The 23161-nt window shown below is 39.7% G+C and overlaps 1 protein-coding gene across 4 annotated transcripts in view; it reads right to left on the bottom strand.

The window, feature by feature from the left end:
• Positions 1–5822: 5822 nt before the first annotated feature.
• Positions 5823–23161, bottom strand: part of DBX2 (developing brain homeobox 2) — a 35630-nt gene continuing 18291 nt past the window's right edge. The window contains exons 3-5 of one of the 4 annotated variants that reach the window (XR_003520184.2): positions 14989–15176; positions 10351–10865; positions 5823–10011 (exon numbers count right to left, since the gene is read on the bottom strand). Coding sequence is in view for 3 of the 4 variants with exons in the window: in XM_027595739.2 (XP_027451540.2) it covers positions 10536–10865; positions 14989–15176 (518 nt within the window). In the remaining variant the exon portion in view is untranslated. Of the gene's footprint in view, positions 10866–14988; positions 15177–23161 lie in introns of all 4 variants that reach the window. The other 3 variants (XM_027595741.2, XM_027595739.2, XM_027595740.2) reach the window with 3 other exon arrangements.

Here is a 23161-nt window from a genome sequence, read left to right as displayed (position 1 = left end):
TGGAATCTCTTTTAGCACAAGTGATCAGTGAAAGGACTAATTTGTATAGATTGCATAAAAGCAGTTTAGAAGTTTTATGATACATGGAGAAAAGATAATAGTATCCCACTTAAAACAATGGCATTAGGACTTCTGATTTTATTTCTGACCTTAATGACTTGAAGTTCTTCATCATAAAGAAGATTACTGTATGTTTACAGGACCACAATATAAAAACATACTTTTGACCAAGAGAAACTGTACTTTAAGATCAAGGCTTAATTGTAAAAGACTAGGACGTCTTAAATTAAGGGTTGTGGTAGGCTGAAAAACACCACACCTCATACCCCCACCTCAAGATAGCAGGTCCTAATCCCTGGCATCTGTCAATTTTACCTTATCTGGAAAAAGGGTTTTTGCAGATGTGATTAAGGGTCTTGAGATAGAGAGACTACCCTAAATTGTCTGAGTGAGCCCTACATGTAATCACATGTAATCTTCAAAGAGGGAGACAGAGGGAGATCTGATACAGACAGGAACAGAGGAGATGCAAGGAGGAGGCCATGTGACTACGGAGAGAGACTGAAGCAACACGGCCACAAGCCAAGGAACGCCGGGAGCCAGCAAAAGCTGGAAGAGGCAAGGAACAGAGTCTCCCCTAGAACCTCCAGAAGATGCCAGTCTTGCCAACACCTGGATTTCAGCCCTGTAATGTTGATCTTGGACTTCCTGCTCCTGGAACTGTGACAGAACATATTTCTGTTATTTTAAAGCCACCACGTTTTCAGTAATCTGTTATTATAGCAGCCATAGGAAATTAATACAAAAGTATCTCTTAAATGTTTATAATGTTAAAATACAGTTTCAATTGTACCAATATAGAATAGAATGAAATACAGATAATACTGTTATGAACTGGATTGTATCGTTCCAGAATTCATATGTTGAAGGCCTAACCCCCCAGTGTGCTATATTTCGACATAGAGCCTTTAAGGAGGTCATTAAGGTTAAATGAGGTCATCAAGGTGGGGCCTAATCTCATAGAATGATGACCTTATAAGAAGAGACACCAGAGGCTTCTCTCTCTCCACACAGGCACAGAAGAAAGGCCATGTGAACACATAGTGGGAAGGTCATCTGCAAGCCAGGAAGTGAGGTCTCATCAAAACCAACCCTGCTGGTCCCTTGATCTTGGACTTCCGGCCTCCAGAACTTTGAGAAAATAAATTTCTGCTGTTTAAGCCACCGAATCTATGGTATTCTGTTATGACAGCATAACATAAGTAATACAAATATGCTTTCTACTTTGCCCTTATCAAAATGCCATTTTGCATCATCATGTTACCAACTGCTTACATTTTGCTCCACAACTGGAGTTTGTGCTCAATGTTATACCACATAAGAAGAAAAAGACTGGACTGTAGAAAACTATCGCATTTCACACTGCACCGGCCAAACTTTGGAAATGGCCATGCCAAGCCTAGGCTGACTGAGGCCAGCTCTGCATGCCATGACCACACTTCCCCAACTTCCCTCACTCACCCATTACTTCATTTAACAAGAGAGCTCTCAAAAAGACAAATATGTGGGAAAACTGGAAGGAAACTCACATATCATTTAATTTCAAATCAAACAAATATATTTATCGTGGAATTATTGAATTCCAGGCTCCCTGCTAGCTATTAATGATGGAAAGGGGAAAATACAGACAGATTTTCTAAACTTACAGAGCTTAAAGTCTATCTAGATTCATGAGATTGGGAAGACAAAAGACGAATAGGTAATTACAAAGGTGGTGAGGGTGTTGGGAAGAGGGAGCACCCAGTAGAAATTTCACCTGGGAGTCCAGGGGGGACCTGAAGGCTGGGTAAGAGTAGGCAAGGAGAAACGTCTGTCGGTGGGGAGCAGAGAAGGACAACAGTCTGGGATTAGTTTGTGCAAAGGCTTGTGAGAATTACAAGAGTGTACAAAATTTAAGGAAATGGAGAAAATCCAACATGTCTAGAATGTAGAGAACAAGAATGGAAGTGAAGAGAGATGAGACCCCAGAGAGGAGCAGGAAACAGATCTCAGAGGACACCGTATACTAGGTGAGGGAGGTTGGTCTTGGTCTTAGCTTGGGGAAGAACCACAGAAAGATTTTAATGGGAAGGATGGCATGATTAGATTTAAATGTTAAGTTTGATAAGTTCTTTATAGATTTTGGATACTAGCCCTTTATCTGATATGTCATTTGCAAGTATCTTCTCCCACTCTGTCAGTTGTCTTTTGGTTTTGTTGACTGTTTCCTTTGCTGTGCAAAAATTTTTTATCTTGATGGAGTCCCAATAGCTCATTTTTGCCCTTGCTTCGCTTGCCTTCGGTGATGTTTCTAGGAAGAAGTTGCTGTGACTGAGGTCAAAGAGGTTGCTGCCTGTGTTCTCCTCTAGGATTTTGATGGAATCCTGTCTCACATTTAGGTCTTTCAACCATTTTGAGTCTATTTTTGTGTGTGGTGTAAGGAAATGGTCCAGTTTCATTCTTCTGCATGTGGCTGCCCAATTTTCCCAACAGCATTTGTCGAAGAGACTGTCTGTTTTCCATTGGACATTCTTTCCTGCTTTGTCGAAGATTAGTTGACCATAGAGTTGAGGGTCCATTTCTGGGCTCTCTATTCTGTTCCATTGATCTATGTGTCTGTTTTTTGTGCCAGTAGGAAGGGAAAAATGAAGGGGGGGGAAATGGGAGGGGGAGACGAACCATGAGAGACGATGGACTCTGAGAAACAAACTGAGGGTTCTAGAGGGGAGGGGGGTGGGGGGGATGGGTTAGCCTGGTGATAGGTATTAAAGAGGGCACTTACTGAGTGGAGCACTGGGTGTTATATGCAAACAATGAATCATGAAAACACTACATCAAAAACTAATGATGTAATGTATGGTGATTAATAAAAAAATTAACTTAAAAAAAAAGATTCAAATATTAAAAGAATCAGTCACCTATAGCCTGGAGTAAGAGTTGGAAGGAAGCTGGAAGGAATGCAAAGAGATCTGGGATGTGCCTGGCTGTGGGGCTGGATAGAAGGGCCAGATTAAAGACATGTTAGGGGAATGCATAGACCAGCCTTGGCAATTGGTTCTATATGATGGGAGTGGGGAGAAAAGAGGCAAGCTGACTTCCACATTGTTGAATTCACTGTCCTACTTTGCCATTTATTGAAAGAAGGAAATGTTGGTAGAGACTAGAGGTGAAAGAAGAGCTCGTTTGAATTTGAGATATCTGTGAGACAGCCATATCAAGATGTGCATTTTCTGGGCGCCTGGGTGGCTCAGATGGTTAAGCGTCTGCCTTCGGCTCAGGTCATGATCCCAGGGTCCTGGGATCGAGTCCCGCATCGGGCTCCCTGCTCCTTGGGAGCCTGCTTCTCCCTCTGTTTCTCTCTCTCTCTCTCTGTCTCTCATGAATAAATAAATAAAATCTTAAAAAAAAAAGATGTGCATTTTCTGATTTTAAAAAGTGATATGATTTAGAGTCAATTATTTGGAAAAAGAACAAGGAAAAAAAAATCAACATCATCTTTAACCCCACTACCCAGAGACAGCTACAGTTCATATGCTTGTATAGCCTTGTCTCTAAACCTGTATGTGCACACACACACACACATACACACAAAATTAGGCTATTAACATATTGTTTGGTAATCTGTTTTTCCCTTTAACAATGAATCCTGGCTATTTTTATAAATCATCACTTTTTTCTATAATATCAATTTCAATGGCTGCATAGGATTTCATTATATAAATTTGCTAAAATTGATTTAACCAATTTAAAATATAAAAATATATTATGACAGGGCTTTTTGGACAGTGAAACGACTTTATGTGATACTATAATGGTAGATACATGTCATTATACATTTGTCAAAACCCCTAGAATGTGTAATACCAAGAGTGAATTCTAATGTAAGCTATGGATGTCAGGCGATAATGATGTGTCAATGTAAGTCCTGCAGTTGTACAAATGCACCACTCTGGTGTGAAATGTTGATAGTGGGGAGGCTGTGCGTATGTGAAGAGGGAGGACATATGGGAAATCTCTGTATCTTCTGCTCAATTTTTCTGTGAACCTGAAACTGCTCTAAAAAATAAAGTCAAATATATTTTGATGAGTACCTTTCTATATAAAATTGTGTGCACATTTCTATTTCCTTAAAATAAATTCTAGTAAGTGGCATTGTCTAGTCAAAGGGTATGCTCATTTAACAATTTGTGTTAGCAACTTGCCCTGCAGAAAGTTTTTAATAACTTGCACTCCTACTAAGAGAGTACACTTGAGTTGATTTTTGATCCCTGACTCAACACTGCCCATATTGTGTTTCACTCCACAACTCCATTTACCCCATCATCAAAATAGTGCTGTAAAAACATTATTGGATGTTTCTGTCAACAACATTCCTGTTTTCTTAACCACAATATAGTACCAAGTCCTTCTGTCTTTTGATTACAACTATAGCTGCGTCTGAGAAAATGTATGCCATGCTAATTTGTCTTTATTTAAAATTTCAAAGAAATTCCCACATGGATCCCAGATGTTGACCATTTAATACAAGAAGGTGTTTCCTCATTATACAAATATGGTATGTGTCCAAAATATTGGCATTGTTTATTTTATGAATCACTTAAAATAACGACATCACAAAAAACAATGGTTCACGTGTGAGTCATAAATTAAACAATGCCAATTTTTTGATGTGCACCACATTTGTATAATAAGGAAGGAAACACCTCGGATTAAATGGTCAACATCTGGAATCCATGTGAGGGCTTTTAAAAAATTAGGGCTGCATTTTCTTAAATTGTAGTGTAGAAAAAATCCAAAATGGAGGCAACTTTTGCAAAAATTTTCCTGCCCCAAATACTCTTTCAAGTAGTGCATCACTTAACTGGTACAAAACCTTAAGTCAAAGCAATATAAGTCAAATTCCGTTACGGGCAATGCCAAGGGAGTATAAGTCTTTTGTTTTTGTTTTTCTAGATCTTTTTCTGTAATATGGTAGAATACAGTCGTGGTGGTTGAATAGTTTTGGTTCCCAAAAAGATTGGTCTATGTCCTAACTCCTGGAACCTGTGAATGTGAACTTATTTGAAGAGGGATCTTTGCAGATGCAATGAAGTTAAGGATCTTAAGATATGATTATCCTGGACTTGGAGGCAGCTCTAAAACCAATTACAGAGGTCACAGAGAAAAGTTTGTGACAGAGACACAGGAGAGAAGACCGTATGAGTCAGAGGTAGAGGTTGTTGAGTCACACAGCCCAACCCAAAGACCTCCCTAGAGCCACTAGAAGCTGGAAAGGGCAGCTTCCTAAAATCTTCTGAGGGACCATGGCCCTGCCAGCATCTTGATTATGGATTTTTTGTCCTCCACAACTGTGAGAGAATAGATTTCTGTTGTCTTAAGCCATACGGTTTGTGGTAGTCTATTATGGCTGCTCTAGGAAACTACAATGGAAATTCATTGTAATAGGATTAACTATACATTATGACTTAATTATATCACTTTATTTTATTCAAATTGATGTACCTGTTTTTTTTTAAATTTTGGTTAGCATCAAACACTTGATGATTCTGCTTTGGGTTTAAATAACACTGAAGGCTACCTTTTAACCTCAGAATGTTCTGATCCCAAAAGTTTTCCTCATAATTTCTGTTACTCATGCAACTTTGAGAGAATGTCCAGAGTTGTGGGAACTGGGGAATTCTGGACTAACTAGGGAGAGCAGCCTTATCATCTCAGCCTTCAAAATGGTGACAGATGCCAGACACCCAATAGTTTGCTTGACTTCTATCCACATCATGGGCGATTAAACATAGCTAAAATGAGGTTATCAGTGTGACTGCAAAGCACAATTAAAAATTTTGCCCTACATTAGTATGTTTGCTGCTGGCAAGGTATTGAAATCCAAGTGTATACAACTCCCTTGGACCTTGACTGGATGGATATGTTTTGATAAACTTCATGGTGGCTTTTTGGAAGAGGTTCTCCATTTGGTACAGGAGCTCCATGATCATTCTCTCCATGACCTGCCACCCCCCAGCCCCATTCCCTGGTCCACCTCAAGAAGTGAAAGAGTTAGCAATGGAAAATTATATAGCCATCATAAATAGTTTCAGCATTTATTTAATGGCATGGGGAAATGTCTTCTGTAAAAAGTTGAGTTAAAAAAAGCAGGATAAACTGGACACATACTATGATCCAAATCTGTTTAGTCATACACACCTTTATATGTACATACATTCAATGTGAAAATTTTTCACAAAAGAGCTAAGTTGGCTGTCTCCAAATAATGGAATTACACACGAATTTTTGTTAGCTGTATTTTCAAGTGCGTTTCTTCATAATGAGCATGTATAACTTTTACAACCAAAAATAACAATGTAACAGAACCCAAATAATATCTGGAAGATAAGAACCATCTTTGTGGGGTTAGTCCAACATTCTTAAGGTAGTTGCTTATTTCAGAGATGGTTTATAAAGGATATAAATTAATTCTGCAAAACTTCCTTATATATTCAAGAATACTTATCATCCTGATTTCCCCCCTCACTTGTGTTATTTGCTTTTCCTTCACTGTTCCCACCCACCATGGGTACAGGTTGATCTGAGGCTGAGAAAGTAGAAAGACCAAAGTAGAGGGTCGGATGCACTATGAACAAAAGAATAATGAATTCTTCCCTCGGGCTCTGACTCCTCTTGGGACCAACGTGGCCTGATTGGAGGAGAGAGAGAAAACCAACAATGCCAGGGAGCTTGTATTTTTCTAAATAGTGGAGCACTTAATCAACTTCGGATCACTCCCCACAACCGCACATGGAGAGATGGGGGTTTGGGAGGATGTTAGAAGATTATTTTTTGCTTCAAATTTACTGGATCCGGTTACCGACAGCATAGAATATATCAAAAGTTGTTTGGCAAAAAGACTAATACTAAGTTTCTTTTTTTTTTTTTTTAAGATAATTCTAAGTTTCTTGAGGGCAAGGACCACATTCTCCCTCACGTTTACACAGAGCCTAGGACAGTGCCTCACACTGAGTACCCAGTAAGTGTTGAAATCCAAAAAGAAAAAGTATTTTTGTGGATTTCAGATGACTGCAGAGGCAGTGGCTAACAAGCTTATCAACACAGTGGAATGAGCCTTCTGTATTAAAGGCCAGCAGAGCTTGAAGAAATCACTGGTCATGGAACACGTTGGGGTGTGTGTAGCTTTAAAACAAATGCATCAGAATGCAAAATGAAAGGGACCAGAAAGGACATGGGTGGTTTGAATGAGCAAATTTAATTATGACTTTATATTTGAAAAGAGAAAAACATGTGTAATGATTCTCAGAGGGTGGAGTGGGAGGTGTGGCTGAAGAGAATGTATGAAGTATATGCACAAATCTGAGCACATACCCAAAACTGGTGGGAAGGTATGGCATGTTCATATGTATGAATTTTTAAAGTTTGAGAACCACTGGACTAAGCAATTGGGTTCCCCATTCAACCCACGGCATCGCTAAGAAAATAGAATGGCCTTTTCAACATCAATGATCGTGGCCTTCACTGTCTCCCGACCCAGTGATCATGCCTAAGCTGCTATATACTTCCAACCCTTTATATTGAGCTTTATAAAATACTTATCTTTGTAAAAGCTAGAGCATGGCACTAACCATTTTTTCTTCTCATCTGCCTAAAAACCCACATGACAATGTCTTCTAAAAATTTTAAAAATACCTTCGCCTCCAGGCTTCTCTGGTTCCAGTGCTTACTAGAGCAGAATTTCCTGGAAAGCAGACAACAAATACACTAATATGTGACCACATGGAGAAAAGGAATCTGCATCTAGAGAACAGAGGAAAATACATGTGTATGTACTTTAGGTGGAAGGAGGTAGAGAGAGAGTTGGCAGAGTACAAATTAAGAGAGAAGGGAGACCCTTGTCAATTAGAATATCAAGCTCAGCAGTTCTCTCAAGTTAATTCAGGAAAGGAAGGCAAAGGGAAGGCACAACAGGCTTATGTATGTGCACCAAGCGTATGCATTTGTGTGTTTCCTATGTATCCCTAATATATTCACCTAAAGTGTACTTTTCCTAAGCCTTAAGGCATTCCAGAGTAGAACCCAGTTAAAATATTTATTTGTATATTTGACTATCAGGCCAACCTTACAGAGAGAAAATCTTCTGCTGAGTCTCAGAGCTTGGTGTGAAAGTCCGGGGTTAGATCATTTAAGCACCAATTAGCCCACACCTAAAACCTGGCTTATCAGGTGGCCATGAAGCAGGTTGCTCTCGTTTGATCTTCAAGTTATTCTCAAGGAACATTAACCATAGATAAGCACTTCAAAATTTTTGGCAGTGAGTGATAAAAAAAAATAGTTTCATTTCACTTAAACACTCCTACGAGACTATTTTCTATAGAGGCTTCATAGTTGAAGGCTTTTGCAATTCTTTACCTTCCCTAAACTTCAAAGTTAATAGAGAAGAGAACACTAGAAAGAAAACCATTCCCCAAGTAAGAGATCATAAAGTACAATATGCTTCTGAATTTCTTTAATAAATCTTACTGCAATCCCCAAAACGTATGTCTTACAATGCAGCCCATAGCTGGTGAATACATTCTACAGCGGTATGCACCCCCCGTATGGTTGGTATGATTTCAAGATTTGAAACTTGATGGCCAGGGTCCAAATCCCATTTATTAACCTCATGACCTTGGGCCACCACCCTAACCATGGCCTTACGCCCTCGTCTGGGTAACAGAATCCTGACAGTAATAGTGCCTACCTCCTAGGGCTACTGTCATGAGGACCGCCATGAATTAACTCACCCTAAAGGCTTAGCACAGTCTCTGGTGCACAGAAAGGACCCAAAAAATGTAGGTGAGGTTAACATTCTACCAAGAAAAAAAACCCAATACTATAAATCATTTTAAGACAGGTTTTAAATTTTAAATGGTTGTCAGCAGATCCCTGCTCCTCTTTCCCACAGAGACACCGAGACAAGCTTTTTCCGAGAGGACTTTTAAGTAAAACAACTCGTGATAAAGACACAGGCTAGCATACCCCAATTCAAATCACGTTCAGACAAAATCATTACCTGATGCTGACTAAAACTGTTGTCTTCTGAGATATTACCTTCTTTAAACGCTAAAGCCTCAAAGTCTATAACTAGGAATTTAAGCAAATTAGAAGCCATTCTCTTTACGCAGCTGTCTCACTAACAAAATTCCACATCATGAACTTCTAATAATGTTTCTTGTCCACAGATTAATAGTAACCTAGTTGAAAACCACATCATTTCCTCTTTCTGCCTCATTTCCTTCAAAGTGAAACATAATTTTTTCTTGGACCTGGAATAAAAATTTCTAGATTAAGCAAATCGTTACCAGAAATGCAATTTTATACCACTACTATTTCAGGAACAACAAAACACACAAAACATCTGTGTGATGCTTGTTAATACATAAAAGTAACCTAATATATATAGTGTATACCACCTAAGTGGAAAATTGAGTCTATAACTAGAAGTGCAAACAGAAATCCACTACCGGTTCCATCAGTATTGTGTTTTGAAGTCCAGTTGGGAACATTTTAGGAACTGTGACACTTCTTTAAATCTTGGCGGGAGGTCACAAACTGCTTGGCATAGATGTTTCATTTGCCCAACACAATACTTTTAAAATTATTAAACTCAAATATTTTTAGGTGGGCCACGCCCGTTATTTACTGACAGGCCCTTAAAGGCATTTCATTTTGCAAACCTTGATTAAGGCGCATCCTTACAGAGAAGAGATCAAAAGATAATCATTAGTTAAATGGGTACCTCCCTCAATGATGTCCTGATGAAGTCCAGACACTTGGAAAATTAAAGGTCCTAATAGTTTCATTCAGAAATTCTTCTAGTTTTCTTGTTGGATTACTTTTAAGTAAAGACTTTCAGGGTATGTATCTAACAATGCCTCATTCGATTAGGGTAGCTGAGCTGAGTTGTTAAGGTTCATTTATAGCTGGAGACTGAAAGAAATCAGAAAATAGGGAATTTTTAAAAAAACACGTTGGACCAAAATCCAAATTTTACATTATTTTCAAAAAATTAATAATATTCGGTCAATAGTTGGTTCTTCCTCATATAAAAGGAAATGAATTTGCTTGGTGCAATATTTAAAGAGGAACTAGTTCCTACTAATGTATTTCAATGAGTATTTATATATATATATATATACACACACACACACACACACACGTAGAGACACACACATATATACACACATACTCAGAGCAGGGACTAAGCCAACTATAACTCTCATTCTTTTCAGTTCCTTCGTACTTTCTGGGAGATTCTACTCCACTTACAAATTAAGCCTGAGTCTGGGAGCCAAACAAGAGAGCACTGGAGAGGGTTTCCTAAAGCATTAGTTCATGCGTCACTCCAAAGGTATTATGTTTTAGGCACTGATGAGGCACAAGCTAGCTGGTTTTAGAGTCCAAATGTTATTAGTTAAGCATCCTTTTAAATTAACGTAGAGGAAGGCTTCCACTCAGACTGCCCCAGTAAGTACACCCTTGTCTCCAGCATCTTCCGAACACAAATACAAGGCACCCTGCTGTGACTTTGCTTCTGGGGCCGCTGCCCCTGAACTCTGTTGGATGAGTCTTTCTGAAGGTTCTGGCGAATTCTCCCTCCATCTGGGACTCGAGTGCTGCTGGGAGACTTCCCAGAGTGAAGAACACGGGGAAGGGAGCCCCAGAGCAGACCTTGAGAGGGGATCCTCTTGAAGGCCTACTTCCTGGACACACCTGTTGGAAAGCACTTCCTTCTCTTTGGAATTCCGCCACTTCATTCTTCTGTTCTGAAACCAAATTTTCACCTGTTGACAAAATAATTGAACAAAATGGTCACTTACTCCATGTTACTTCACTTCAGCATTGTAAACTGTAATGCATTCTACGAAATACCTTATTGTGAGAGCCAGCCTAGCAAAGTCCTTATGGCTTTTCACCTGGGCTCCTTCAAAAATATCTGAACAACTGCTTTAGTATAATATCCCCACACTGATGAAACAAAACGACTGCAATAAGCGGGTTACCGCCTGCAAGTCTGACATCTTTCAAAACTGATTTAACACTCAACAGTTTAAAACATCATTTAGTCCATGCTAAATTATTTACACAAAGGAAAGGCTATCGGCTAGTAATAGTGTTTACTTTGTGCGAGGTGTCAGACCGTGCATGCTGTGTGGATTACATAATTTGATCCTCACGATGACTGCACCAAGTCCTCATTTCACATGTATGAAAATTGAGGTTCAGAGTGATAAACCAGTTCAAGGTCACTCAGCTAGTAAAATGGAAGCACTTAGAACAGAATCCATGACTGTCCCACTCCAGTGCCCAGGCTCTTAAAACATTCAGATTTCATTAGGAACTTCTGGAAAACTAAATTAGGAATGCATTTTATAATGCTTTGATAAATTCCAGGCTTCAGTTTCCAAGTTAGATTACTCGTATGATTTATCAAACTTGAATAATTAGGCTCAATATCAATCATTATTAACCCCAAAGTACTTATGATGGTGGTTTCTAATTTGAGCCATACTTCCGCCCCACCCCACCAGAGTCTGTCTTTACTATTAACTCTCCCCTTTATCTACTGCGTAGTCAACCGTGCCTGATCAGAAAACTTCACAACTGGTTTCCTGATATTTTAAAAGTCAATCACATTGTTCTCCTGAGCATTATACTGCATCTTTACTTGAACAATTTAGTGGGTTTCTATTTTTAAAACAAAAAACTAGGAAGTTTTACCTTAAAAAATAATTATTAAAGCATTACCAACCAATGTTTCTCCCAATGAAGGAAAAATTTCTATCTGAGATGATCTTTCCAGAATGGCAAAACAATTCCTTCATTCTTTCAACCTGACTGGCAATTTCAAAATGGCTGCAAAGAACCTGACCCCAGGCAAGTGAGTCCAAAAGATTGCCATCTCAGTTACGATTCTGTGGTTAAGGCTTTTCATAAGAAAACAGCACTAATGTGTACATATCAGAGCATTTGGTTCTAGTCATGAACTCATTTATTATTTGCAGTGGGCATTTACTCCTAGAAAGCCTGCCAAGTATTTCTAGTGGGTTTTCACTAAGACATTTTATTTGTGCCCATTGGTGATTCTTGCCCTTCTCATCACATTCATTATTTTCTTCTTTCCTTAGTTTTTCTGTAGACCTTGAATTTTTTCTGAGTGATATCTCAAAGAAAAAAAATCATGAAGAAAGTTTCTTCACAATCAACAGTATTGAAACAAATGTACATATTTGGGGAAAACCATAAATTAAAAGTTCTACCTCTCAACAAATACAAAAACAAATTTCAAATGGATGAAACAGCTCAACACAAAAAGAAAACTATAAAAGTTCTAGAAAAGAACTATAAGAGATTGTCATTACAGTCTTAGATGAATTTTTTTTAAGCATTGACATAAAACACTAAGACCACAAAAGAAAAAATAGAGCTGCCAACATAAAAATGAGAAATTTCTGTGTAAAGACATCACAAACATATGAAAAAGCCACAAACTACCTAAAAGACTTAAAAGCAGAGACTTGAAGAGATATTTGTATATCCATGTTCATAGCATTATTCACAAAAAGTAGAAGCAACCAAAGTGTCCACTGATGGGTGAATGCATAAACAAATATGGTATATACATACAATGGACAATTATTCAGCATTAAAAAGGAAGGAAATTCTGACACATGATACAACATGGATGAACCTTGAAGACAGTATGCTAAGTGAAATAAACCAATCACAAAAGGCCAAATACAAATGATTCCACTCATTTGAGGTACCTAGAACACTCAAATCATAGAGAAAGAAGGTGGTGGTTGCCAGGGGCTGGGGGGAGTGGGGAAGGGGGAGTCACTGTTTAATGGATACAGAGTTTCAGTTTTACAAGATAAAAAAGTTCTGGAGATGGATGGTAGCCATGGTTGCTCAACAATGTGAATGTACTTACTGCCCCTAAACTGTACCCTTAAAAAAGGTTTAAATAGTAAATTTTATGTTACATGTATTTTACCACAGTAAAAAAAAAAACTCAAACTTGAAGAGTTTGCAATGGTTGTAACAGGAAAATGTTCCTAAACATAATATTCCAAATATTTTGATGACAGCTGAAATAATTGCTACAAATAATACGAATAATAGCCAAAAATTAGGAGCAATCCAAACACCTACCATTAGAATGGATAAACTGCTGTATAGAGTGTAATGGAATACTAACAGGGCAATGAGCTCAAAGGACTACTGATCTAACTGCTTTATTTGGCAGTATATCTAACATACCGGGTGATGTCTCCTGTGGTATCGTATATTATTATCTAACCGTTCATGAGCTTCTGCTTTGTTTTCCCAGTTGCTCATATAAATTCCTGGGTGCACAGAGTGTATCTTAATCAGTGCTTAATTAACACTCCCTCTTACTGCCTACTTATTAGTACAGCGTCTTGCACACAACAGACCATCAAGATATAGCTACTGATTTATCTATCATATATGCAAAACTGCTCTGCAACATAGACAGAATTCCTGTATTTGTCTGCTTTTTACGTGAGAAACTGAGGTTAGGGATCTGTAGTACCACACAATGAGGAAAGCACAGATGGGCTGATGTAGGCCAATTACCCTCTACCACACAGTATGTACTGCTTCCTACAACTAGAAAAAGTTGGAGGCAAGGGGAACAGATCACTTCCCTAGGGAAAGGAAGCAAGGTTAAGGAGAGTTTCATCCAAAAATAACTGGTTTAATGAAGTCCAAATTTAGAAACAAGGTCATTTGTATTAAGCGAAGAACAGTAGAGCATGGTAGTTACACAGGGCCTCTGCTAGCCCTTCAATGCCTTTATGCTAACTCAAAAAGTAAAAAGGAAGGGTAAAATGAAGGGGGTGAATCGGAGGGGGAGACGAATCATGAGAGACTATGGACTCTGAGAAACAAACTGAGGGTTCTAGAGGGGAGGGGGGTGGGGGGATGGGTTAGCCTGGTGATGGGTATTAAAGAGGGCATGTTCTGCATGGAGCACTGGGTGTTATACGCAAACAATGAATCATGGAACACTACATCAAAAACTAATGATGTAATGTATGGTGACTAACATAACATAAAAAAAAAAAAAATCCAGGTGGATGTAGCCTTGCACCAAGAAAGTCAATTTGGCAGGCGGAGCACCTGCTACATTTCAGTTGCTGCCATGCCTCTTTGTCCTTGTGCCCTTGTGCAGTGCCATATCCTGCACAACGATACATGATAGCTCCAGGTTAAATAGAACACAAACTCCAGAGTCAAGTTGCCTGAGGTGAGAGCCCAGCTCCAAAGCAGCTTCACTACATGACATCAGACCCGTATTTACTTCCCTACACTTTCTCATCTAGAAAATGAGGACGATTATGGTGCTTATTTTATACGGTGATTATAAAATGATTAGTCATAAAATACTAGTACCTTAATGTATAAGAAAGATTTGTAGGTGTTGCAAATATGAAACCACTTTACTGTACTTGACATAAGCTCAGAGTGCAGAGTAATGAAATCTGTTTGAAGGTATTTATGAGTCACATATTTATGACTGGATTTTGGATTGGAAATGAAGAAAAAGACAGGAAAATTGGTTCCTGCTTTTGTAAATTATGTAGTCTACCTCTCTGAAACCAGAGCAAACAACTAATGATGTAAATGCCACATCCTTAGTGGTTCTCTTCATTTGGGGAGAATTAATCATGCAAAAACCTAGACCTCTCAGCAAATGGACCTATTTTCAAATAGCAATTGTGACATATATTTCCACCCACTCAACAATTGTGAAAATCATTTCAGTAACACTTCAGGGTCCAGCACCATACCTAGTACAACAGACATTGCCAAATGCATGGATTTCATTGTATTCCTTCAGAAATCAGGAGCAGTGGACAACTTCCTGCTCATTAGTACCTGTGATTCCTTTAGTCCCAAGCTGAGGGCAAGTTTCTTTCGGTCTGTTTTGCTGATATATTTCTGCTTCTGAAACATTTTCTCCAGAGCCTTTCTCTGATCCTCAGAAAAAACAGCTCGTCTTAAAATACCCCTCCGAGCTTTGGAGTTAGAGTCCTGCGTCAAGAGAGGCAGCACACTCCCTTCTCCTAGAGGAGGAAGACAGGTACAAAAGCCCAGTTAGCATTAGTGAGAAGCCCATCTGCCTTTCCCAGGACAGTATCTTCCTTCTCTATACCACAGCCAAATCATCTCCTCTCCGAACTCTGCACACTCAGAGCAGTGCTTCTTCCATGGTTTTGGTCATGGACTCCGTTGAGAAATCCGATATATACTCTTGGCTCCCCAATGAGAAAAAAGTATATATGCTTGCCCTCCCAATTTGGGTGCCACGTTAGAAAGTCTATGGTCCCACGTTACAAAACTCAAAGGCAGAACAAATAGTAGGTGGGTTAAACACTCCATTTTTCTCTAATTCTTCATTTATTTATTCATTTGTTTTTTTCTCTCAACAAAGTTTTGAACACTTACCATATGCCAGGCACTCTGCTCAGTGTTACACATTGAGACACAAGACGAATACATTTTATTGTACGCATTACCCGTAAGATTTAGTCAAGGCATTTATTGAACTAGCATCACAAGTGTGAGGATATATTCCAAAGAAGGCTGCCTTGAGCGCACAAAACAAGGATCTGATCTTAACCTGGGATTTCAGGGAAAGCCGGTAGGAGTCAGAGATGTTCAACCTGAGGAGGGAGGTTTGGAAGATCCCCAAGCACTACACCACTCCCCAATCCAGCTGACCATCAAGTCCTTCAGGTCAGAGATACTTACTACTTTTTCTGCCTTCTGTGGCTAGCACAACTGGTTCCCACCCTCTAAGAGTTTCATTCATCATTCATCCATTCATTCAGTCATTCAGCTTCCCAGTTATGGTAGGAAGAATAATGGCCTTCCCAGAGACGCCTATGTGAATATGTTCCCCAGAACTTAGAAATACATTACATGACATGACAAGGGGGAATTTAGGTTGCAAATGGAATTACAGCTGTTAACCAGATGACCCTGAGATTAGAAGAGTATCCTGGGGTAACCAGGTGGGCAATATATATGTGCTGCCGAAGCGAGCACAACCAGGTGGGCAATGTAATCACAAGGGTCCTTATGAGTGGAAAAGGGAGGGAAAAAAGGAAGTCATAGAGAGGGACTGACTTTCTCTGATGCTACACTTCTTGCTTTGAGGATGGAGGAAGGGGCCACAAGCCAAGAAATGCAGGCAGCCACTAGAAACTGGAAAAGGCAAGAAACAAATTCTTCCCTAGAGCTTCCAGAAGGAACTTGGCCCTGATGACACCTTGATTTTAGTCCAGTGAGACCCATTTCAGGCTTCTGACCCCCATAACTGCAAGATAATAAGCTTGTATCAAGACAGTAGGTTTGTGGAAATTTGTTACAGCAGCAAGAGGACACTCATACCTGGTATCCGGCTAACTGAGATTTGAGAAAACCAGACCAACAGCACATGGTCCTTGCCCTCAATGAGCTCACGTTCTCATCGGAGGACTGACATGAAGATCACAGTGGAATATAGGCACCCGCGGAACAGGGACGCCAGTTTATGGCTGTAGCTGGTACACATTTTGGTGCTGCATAATTATTTCTAAATAAAAAAGCAAATTAATGTCTTAAGCACTACAGTAGAATGAATGATCTTATGAAATGCTCTGGCATCACAAAGGAGGCAGTAATTAACTCAGAGAAAACAGGTTGAGCCAAGTCTAAAAGACCAATCCAGTTCAAGAGAGAAAGAACCAAGGCCAAGCTAGGCAGAGTGACTAGCACGTCTAGAAGCACTGAGGTACACCTATAAATACAGAGAACAAACTGACGGTTGCCAAAGGTGAGGGGGGTGAAGGATGGGGCACAAAATGAGTGGAGGGGAGTGCGAAATACAGGCTTCCATTTATGGAATGAATAAATTATGAGAATAGAAAACAGCATAAAGAATGTAGTCAATGATACTGTAAGAGTGATGTATCAGGACAGATGGTAGCTGTACTTGTGGTGACCACAGCATAATGTACAGACTTGTTGAATCACTATGTTACACATCGGAAATTAATGTAACTTTGTATGTCAATAATATTCAACATTTTCTTAAAAAGCACTAAGGCATAAAGGAATAAAATTTATGGCAGGAAAACTAAGCAGTCTGCAATGCTGGGAAGGGCATGAAGCAGAGGGGGCAAGATGGCAACCATATCCAGCCCGCAGATGGGCTTTGTTTGGTCTTAGAATTCTGATGTAGTTGTTCACATTTAATAATTAGATTTCATGTGAAGTACAGGTTTCTGACATCTCTTCAAAGGTAACCACACTAGGCTCATCTTCCCAGAAAGCAAAGAGCTACCAGAGTGAATAGCAGGTGTCCCCTTTTGATGGAATGTGTGGCCCTCATTTTGCCACAGCCTCACCTAGCTTGCTTTTTACCTGCTAGGCTCTTGAAGACATTTGGACCTTTGACATAGAGATTATAGAGTGGAACGGAGCCAGATCATAGAGTACTACGAGAGTTTGGGATTTTATCCAATAGTAGTGATCAGTAGCAGATGTTTAATGGGGGTTTGATATGATAATAATAAACAGAGTACTCTTGTACCACTATACTTACTCTGTGTTAAGCCACTGATTTGCATTAATTCACTTAATCCTGCCCAGCCTATGCCCCAAATGTTATACTATTCTTCTCCCCACTTTACAGATGAATAAAATGAAGATTAGGCAGCTTAAGAAATTTTGTCCAAGGGGTACATGACTAGGGTTCCAAACCCAGGACAACTAATTTCAAAACGAATGCTCCTAACACTACACAATATATTCTAACTCAATCTGACTTGTATTTTAGGGGAAAAAAATGTCAAAAATTAATAAATCTTGTCAAATCTACTTCTGTAATATGATAGCTTCCTTTCTTACTTGTCTAAAAGACATACCAAAATGCACAGCAAACTGGTATTACAGATTATCTCCCAGTGAGTCTCTCAGCCCTGGCTTACACCTCATTCCGTTTCATCCTCACATTGCAAGAAAGCCTCTCTCTCTTTCCTTCCAGCTCTGTAACATTTGCATCTCCTCAGAAATGCCATAGCTCCTGGGATGTAATCAAGCCTAATTTTTTACAACGGTCTACTTTTATTGATGCTCTTTCCATTCATTGTATGAGATCTTACAATTCTGTTAATTCTCCATCTACAGCATTTTTTTTTTTGCCTATCACATGCCAAGGCCATACCTTGAAACCAGGTTTTGACAACTGGATTCACTGATCTTTATCAAATATTTAAGTAGTTTTATGAAATACTGGTCAATAATAAAAAATATTCTAAATATCTCAGTATGTTGTTTTTCTAAATGTTCTTCTTCTCTGAACTTTCCTTTGTAGAGACTATGGAATTGGGCCTTCTACATTAGTTACGAGATTCATCTGTTGGTGTGATCTCTCTCCAGGAAGGCTACGACAAAGGAGTTTGGAATGTGTAATATGGAAGAACTGGGTTTGGATCATGGCACTTACCTGTATGACTTAAAGCAAGTTACTCAGCCCTTTTCAGCTTATCTTACAAGGTTGCTCTAAGGATTCGATGACCTAACACAAGAAAATTTCAGTGCCTGGCCCACAGTAAGGATCCCACGAATCTATCTACTTTTGCTTGTTGGATTTCATTAGATTCTTATAAGAACCATATGTCACAGACATCCTCCGTACAGATGAAGAAGTATTCAGGGCTGAACCATATGTCACAGACATCCTCCGTACAGATGAAGAAGTATTCAGGGCTGTTAAGGTCCAAAGCCACACCAAGAACACAGAGCTCAGCTGGTAGCAGGACCTTCTGAATCCAAATGTTTGGCTCCTTCCTCTGTGCTATGCTGTTTCTTTACTCAGATATCACATGTCAAAACAGAAGGGAAGAAACACTTGAAACACAGACCTCCTGTCTGTGACTACAGGCTTCTGCACCCTTTCCTGGACTAGTGTGTGAGTGTGGACTACAGGGCATCTCCTGTATAGCCTAATAATTGTATCCTCAAATTCCACCATGCCCTATCACTTGATATTTTGATTCTGGTATTTTTAATTTGTAAATGTATATAATCTATCATTATTATAGCCATATGTATCAAAAATTGGGGAAAGAAATGTAAACATCCAAAGGCAAAGAAATATCCACTTGGTGAAATTTTAAAGAACCATTAAAGATGAGAACTGTGAAAAGCAGGCAGCAGCAAAGAAAATACGCTATACTGCATATGATAAATAAGACACATACTATGTTTATAACTAAGTAAAAATGCAGAGAAGAGATTGAAAAGGCAAAAATAAACATAAAATAGGCTACTATAGAGTTATGGACAAATAATTCATCTCTATTCTGCATTTTAAGTCTGGTTCTACTTTCTAAGGAAAACAAAGCAAACATTGTAGCAACTTTTTGGGGAATAATCCTCTTTTTTAAAAGATTTTATTTATTTATTTGACAGAGAGAGAGAGAGCACAACTAAGCAGATCTGCAGGCAGAGGGAGAGGGAGAAGCAGGCTCCCTGCTAAGCAAGGAGGCCGATGTGGGGCTCGATCCCAGGGTCCTGGGATCATGAACTGAGCTGAAAGCAGATGCTTAACTGACTGAGCCACTCAGGCGCCCCTGGGAATAATCTGGTGGAGTGATGGGGATGTTGCTAAGTGACAATTGAAGATGAAGCCAATCCATCTCTCAGTGCTCACAGTTGATTAGGAGAGGTCCAAGAGGTATACAGCCAGCCACAACACAGCGAGATAAATAACTGCAGACCATGGCAGAGAAAGTACTTAAGAACCAGATAAGAAGCCACTTAGTCTTGGAGCCTAGCAGAATAAGTCCTGAGAGAGAAGAAAAGCTAGAAGAACAGCATTTCCTCTAACAGGCAATCTAAACAAAGGCAGGCAGAGCAGAGGGGTTAAAATCTGCAGGCCCATGAGTGGAGCGAGGACATGGGCAAAACACGGTGGACCTGGAATCTCACACAGCTTGGTATTTCCAGACTGCAAGGTATGAGTGGCAAGAACACAGGAGGTAAGCTGGAAAAGTGCATTAGGGTCAAGGGGTGACTGAAATGAGTTCAGGTCATAACTTGCCCTAGAGGAAAGCCCTTCGAGGAGGACCTGACCAACTCAGCATTGTCAAAAGGCCAGTATTTTCCTAGTTAATAGAACTTTTTATATCTATATAGAAATGCACAGCAAATTTATCAATCTACAAGCCTCATTTTTTAAAATCTACATATATTTTTTCTAAGTGGAGATTTTATAGGTAGGGACCATGATTCTACTCATCTTAGCCCCTTCTTCACCAAGACCTACAAGTTTAAACAAAACAATCGGGTAACATGTTTAAATATCCCTAAAACTTGTAATAGGAACTCACAGGTTTTCCTAGGGAGCTCTTTTTAAGTAAAGAGAAAGAAGGTTCCCATTGAGGGAATCTACAAACAAATTATTCTCACCAATATGATAAATACTAGCATTTTGAAAGTCATGGACCCAAAGCAGACCTCAGTCTCTGAAAGAGAGACCTGGAGTGGTTATGATGATCGAAGGGTTAGTTCCTGGGTCTGGTCCTCAGGTTTCAGTGCCTGAAAATGAACACGGACATGACCAATGACAAGCAAAAGAATATGGCAAAGATAAAGACTATCCCATTCTTCTTTTCTTTGCTAGCTACCCAGTTCCTCTTAGCACTGCTCTCAACACCCAGATCACGCTGGTTTTCCTAAGGTGATGTGCCTTAGGTTCCTACGAGAAGTGTATTACAAGATGCTTACTTCTACTATCGATGTGCCTTACCATCTCTCCTCATGGTGTTTTATGGGCTATCTCTGGATCTAACCATAAACCACACTGAGGGGGCACCTGGGTGGCTCAGTCCCTTAAGTGTCATCCGACCTGATTTTGGGCTCAGGTCGCGATCTCAGGGTCCTGGGATTGAGCCCCACATTTACACCTGCAAAACAAACATATGGACTTCAAGAACTTGTTGGTGACTCAAAATTCTCTCAGAAACTACTACAAAGTTACAAGCAACAAACACCTCTGACTATGCCTAAACTCATGACAAATGCTTGACTTGTATAGAAACTTGCAGGTGACAAAAAATAAACAAATGAGTAATATAAAAAAATAAAAATAAACAGATACAGAATTTAAGGCATGTAGAAAAGAGGCTTTAAAACCCAGGACCGGGGTGCCTGGGTGGCTCAGTCGTTAAGCGTCTGCCTTCAGCTCAGGTCATCACCCCAGGGTCCTGGGATCGAGCCCCACATCAGACTCCCTGCTCCGCAGGAAGCCTGCTTCTCCCTCTCACACTCCCCCTGCTTGTGTTCCCTCTCTCGCTGTGTCTCTCTCTCTGTCAAATAAATAAAATCTTTAAAAAAAAATAAAAATAAAAAAATAAAATAAATAAAAGCCAGGGCCACCAATTCAAGGTGCTACAGGCTCTACCAATTGGGGAGTATTATGATGATGATGACGATGATGATGATGATGATTTTGTACCGTGGCTTCCATATATATGGGGCTCAGCAGGTGCTACTGTATGTGGCCCCTACATGTAGTAGGTCATGTCATCTTTACAACAATCCCCAGAGGGGGGTACTATCACCTCCATTTTCCATAGGAAAAAACTAAGGCTCCAAAAAGTTAAGTTGTGCCCTGGAGGTCACACATCAAAGAAGAGTGAGGTCAACTGATGCTCTTTATAATTATACCAAAGACTGTCAAAGTTATAAGTGGGCAGACAAAGAGGTCGGGAGGTGGAAAGAGTCATATTAAAGTGGCAGAGTGACCAAGGATAGAAAAGTTTCAAAGGCATGATTCCCTGGGTCCTGAGATGGCCCTATGCACCATCCTACAGGGAATCCCTGTGTGTAATGGGGCTGGGGAAGGGCATTCCATTTAGAGGTGTGCTCTGTGTAAATGACACTGTCATACAAATGACACGGGGGAGGGTGGGGGGGAGGTGGGGAACAACAGAGAAATAGAGCATAAGATAAACTAATGGAACCCTTCATATTTTCATGTGTGAGGAAGTAGTGTGTATGTGTATTTTATGTAATTCCTGTGGATCTGAGGTGTGGAGAGAGAAGATACAGAACTTCCCTAACTTGCCCCATTTTAACTAGAAGGCTACTTTCCATTCTCTATATAATCTAGTATTTGGGAACGCTATAATACTTCATTATCATATATTATAACCATACTGATTTGCTAAAAACCTTTCCCTAATATTAAGCCAAATTCAATTTCCATTAAACTCCACTCATTGGCCCCAATTCAATCCTTTACACCTATACCGAATGCAGTATATCTAATTTGAAGATAACACTCAGGTTCTCCCTATTATTTCTCTTCTCCAGGCCAAACATACTCAATCACTTTAGAAAATTCATCACCAGGCATAGAGACCCTTCACCATTTTAGTTGCTACTTCCGGGCATGGTTTTATATGCAAATGTGCTCACTGTGCCTTTTAAAGTGGGGCTCCAGAACTGGACAGGTGTAGGTTGTCTGACCATTACAGAGGCTAGTACGACCATTATCTCCCTTGTTCTGGGTATTGTATTTCCAAAAGCATAATCCAACATCCCCATATCATTCTGTAGACACATAGTGAGCTAAGAGTACAACCCTTTCCTTCTTTGTTATGTTCAGCCAATTCTCTCCCTCCTCTATTTTGTACTTGTGCACTGGTTGTGGGGAATCTCAAATCAGGACTTTATCAGCTGCCCCATTGAACATGCCCCCGGTATGTTCAGGCAAAGGCTGTAGACAAGATCAGGAACGAGCACCCTCTATCACTAAGTAGCTCTGCTTCCCATCCCCCGGCCTCCACTACTTATGAACACACTTGGGGAGAAAGGGAACTCCATTCCTGGAAAGTTACTCAAATACATTCACTGCCACTGCAGAACTGTTGAATAGAGCCATCAACTTGGAAAATCTATTGTCTTCGAGTCTCTGACTCCTTGAAACATTCTTCCTGGTTGACCGAGTATCATTTATCTCTGGAACACCCCACCCTTCACTACTGAGACGTCA

The sequence above is a fragment of the Zalophus californianus genome, chromosome 9 (genome assembly GCF_009762305.2).
Source record: "Zalophus californianus isolate mZalCal1 chromosome 9, mZalCal1.pri.v2, whole genome shotgun sequence".
NCBI classification, from domain to species: domain Eukaryota; kingdom Metazoa; phylum Chordata; class Mammalia; order Carnivora; family Otariidae; genus Zalophus; species Zalophus californianus.
Note: the sequence above shows the minus strand (reverse complement) of the source record. Positions and strands in the feature narration are given on the sequence as shown.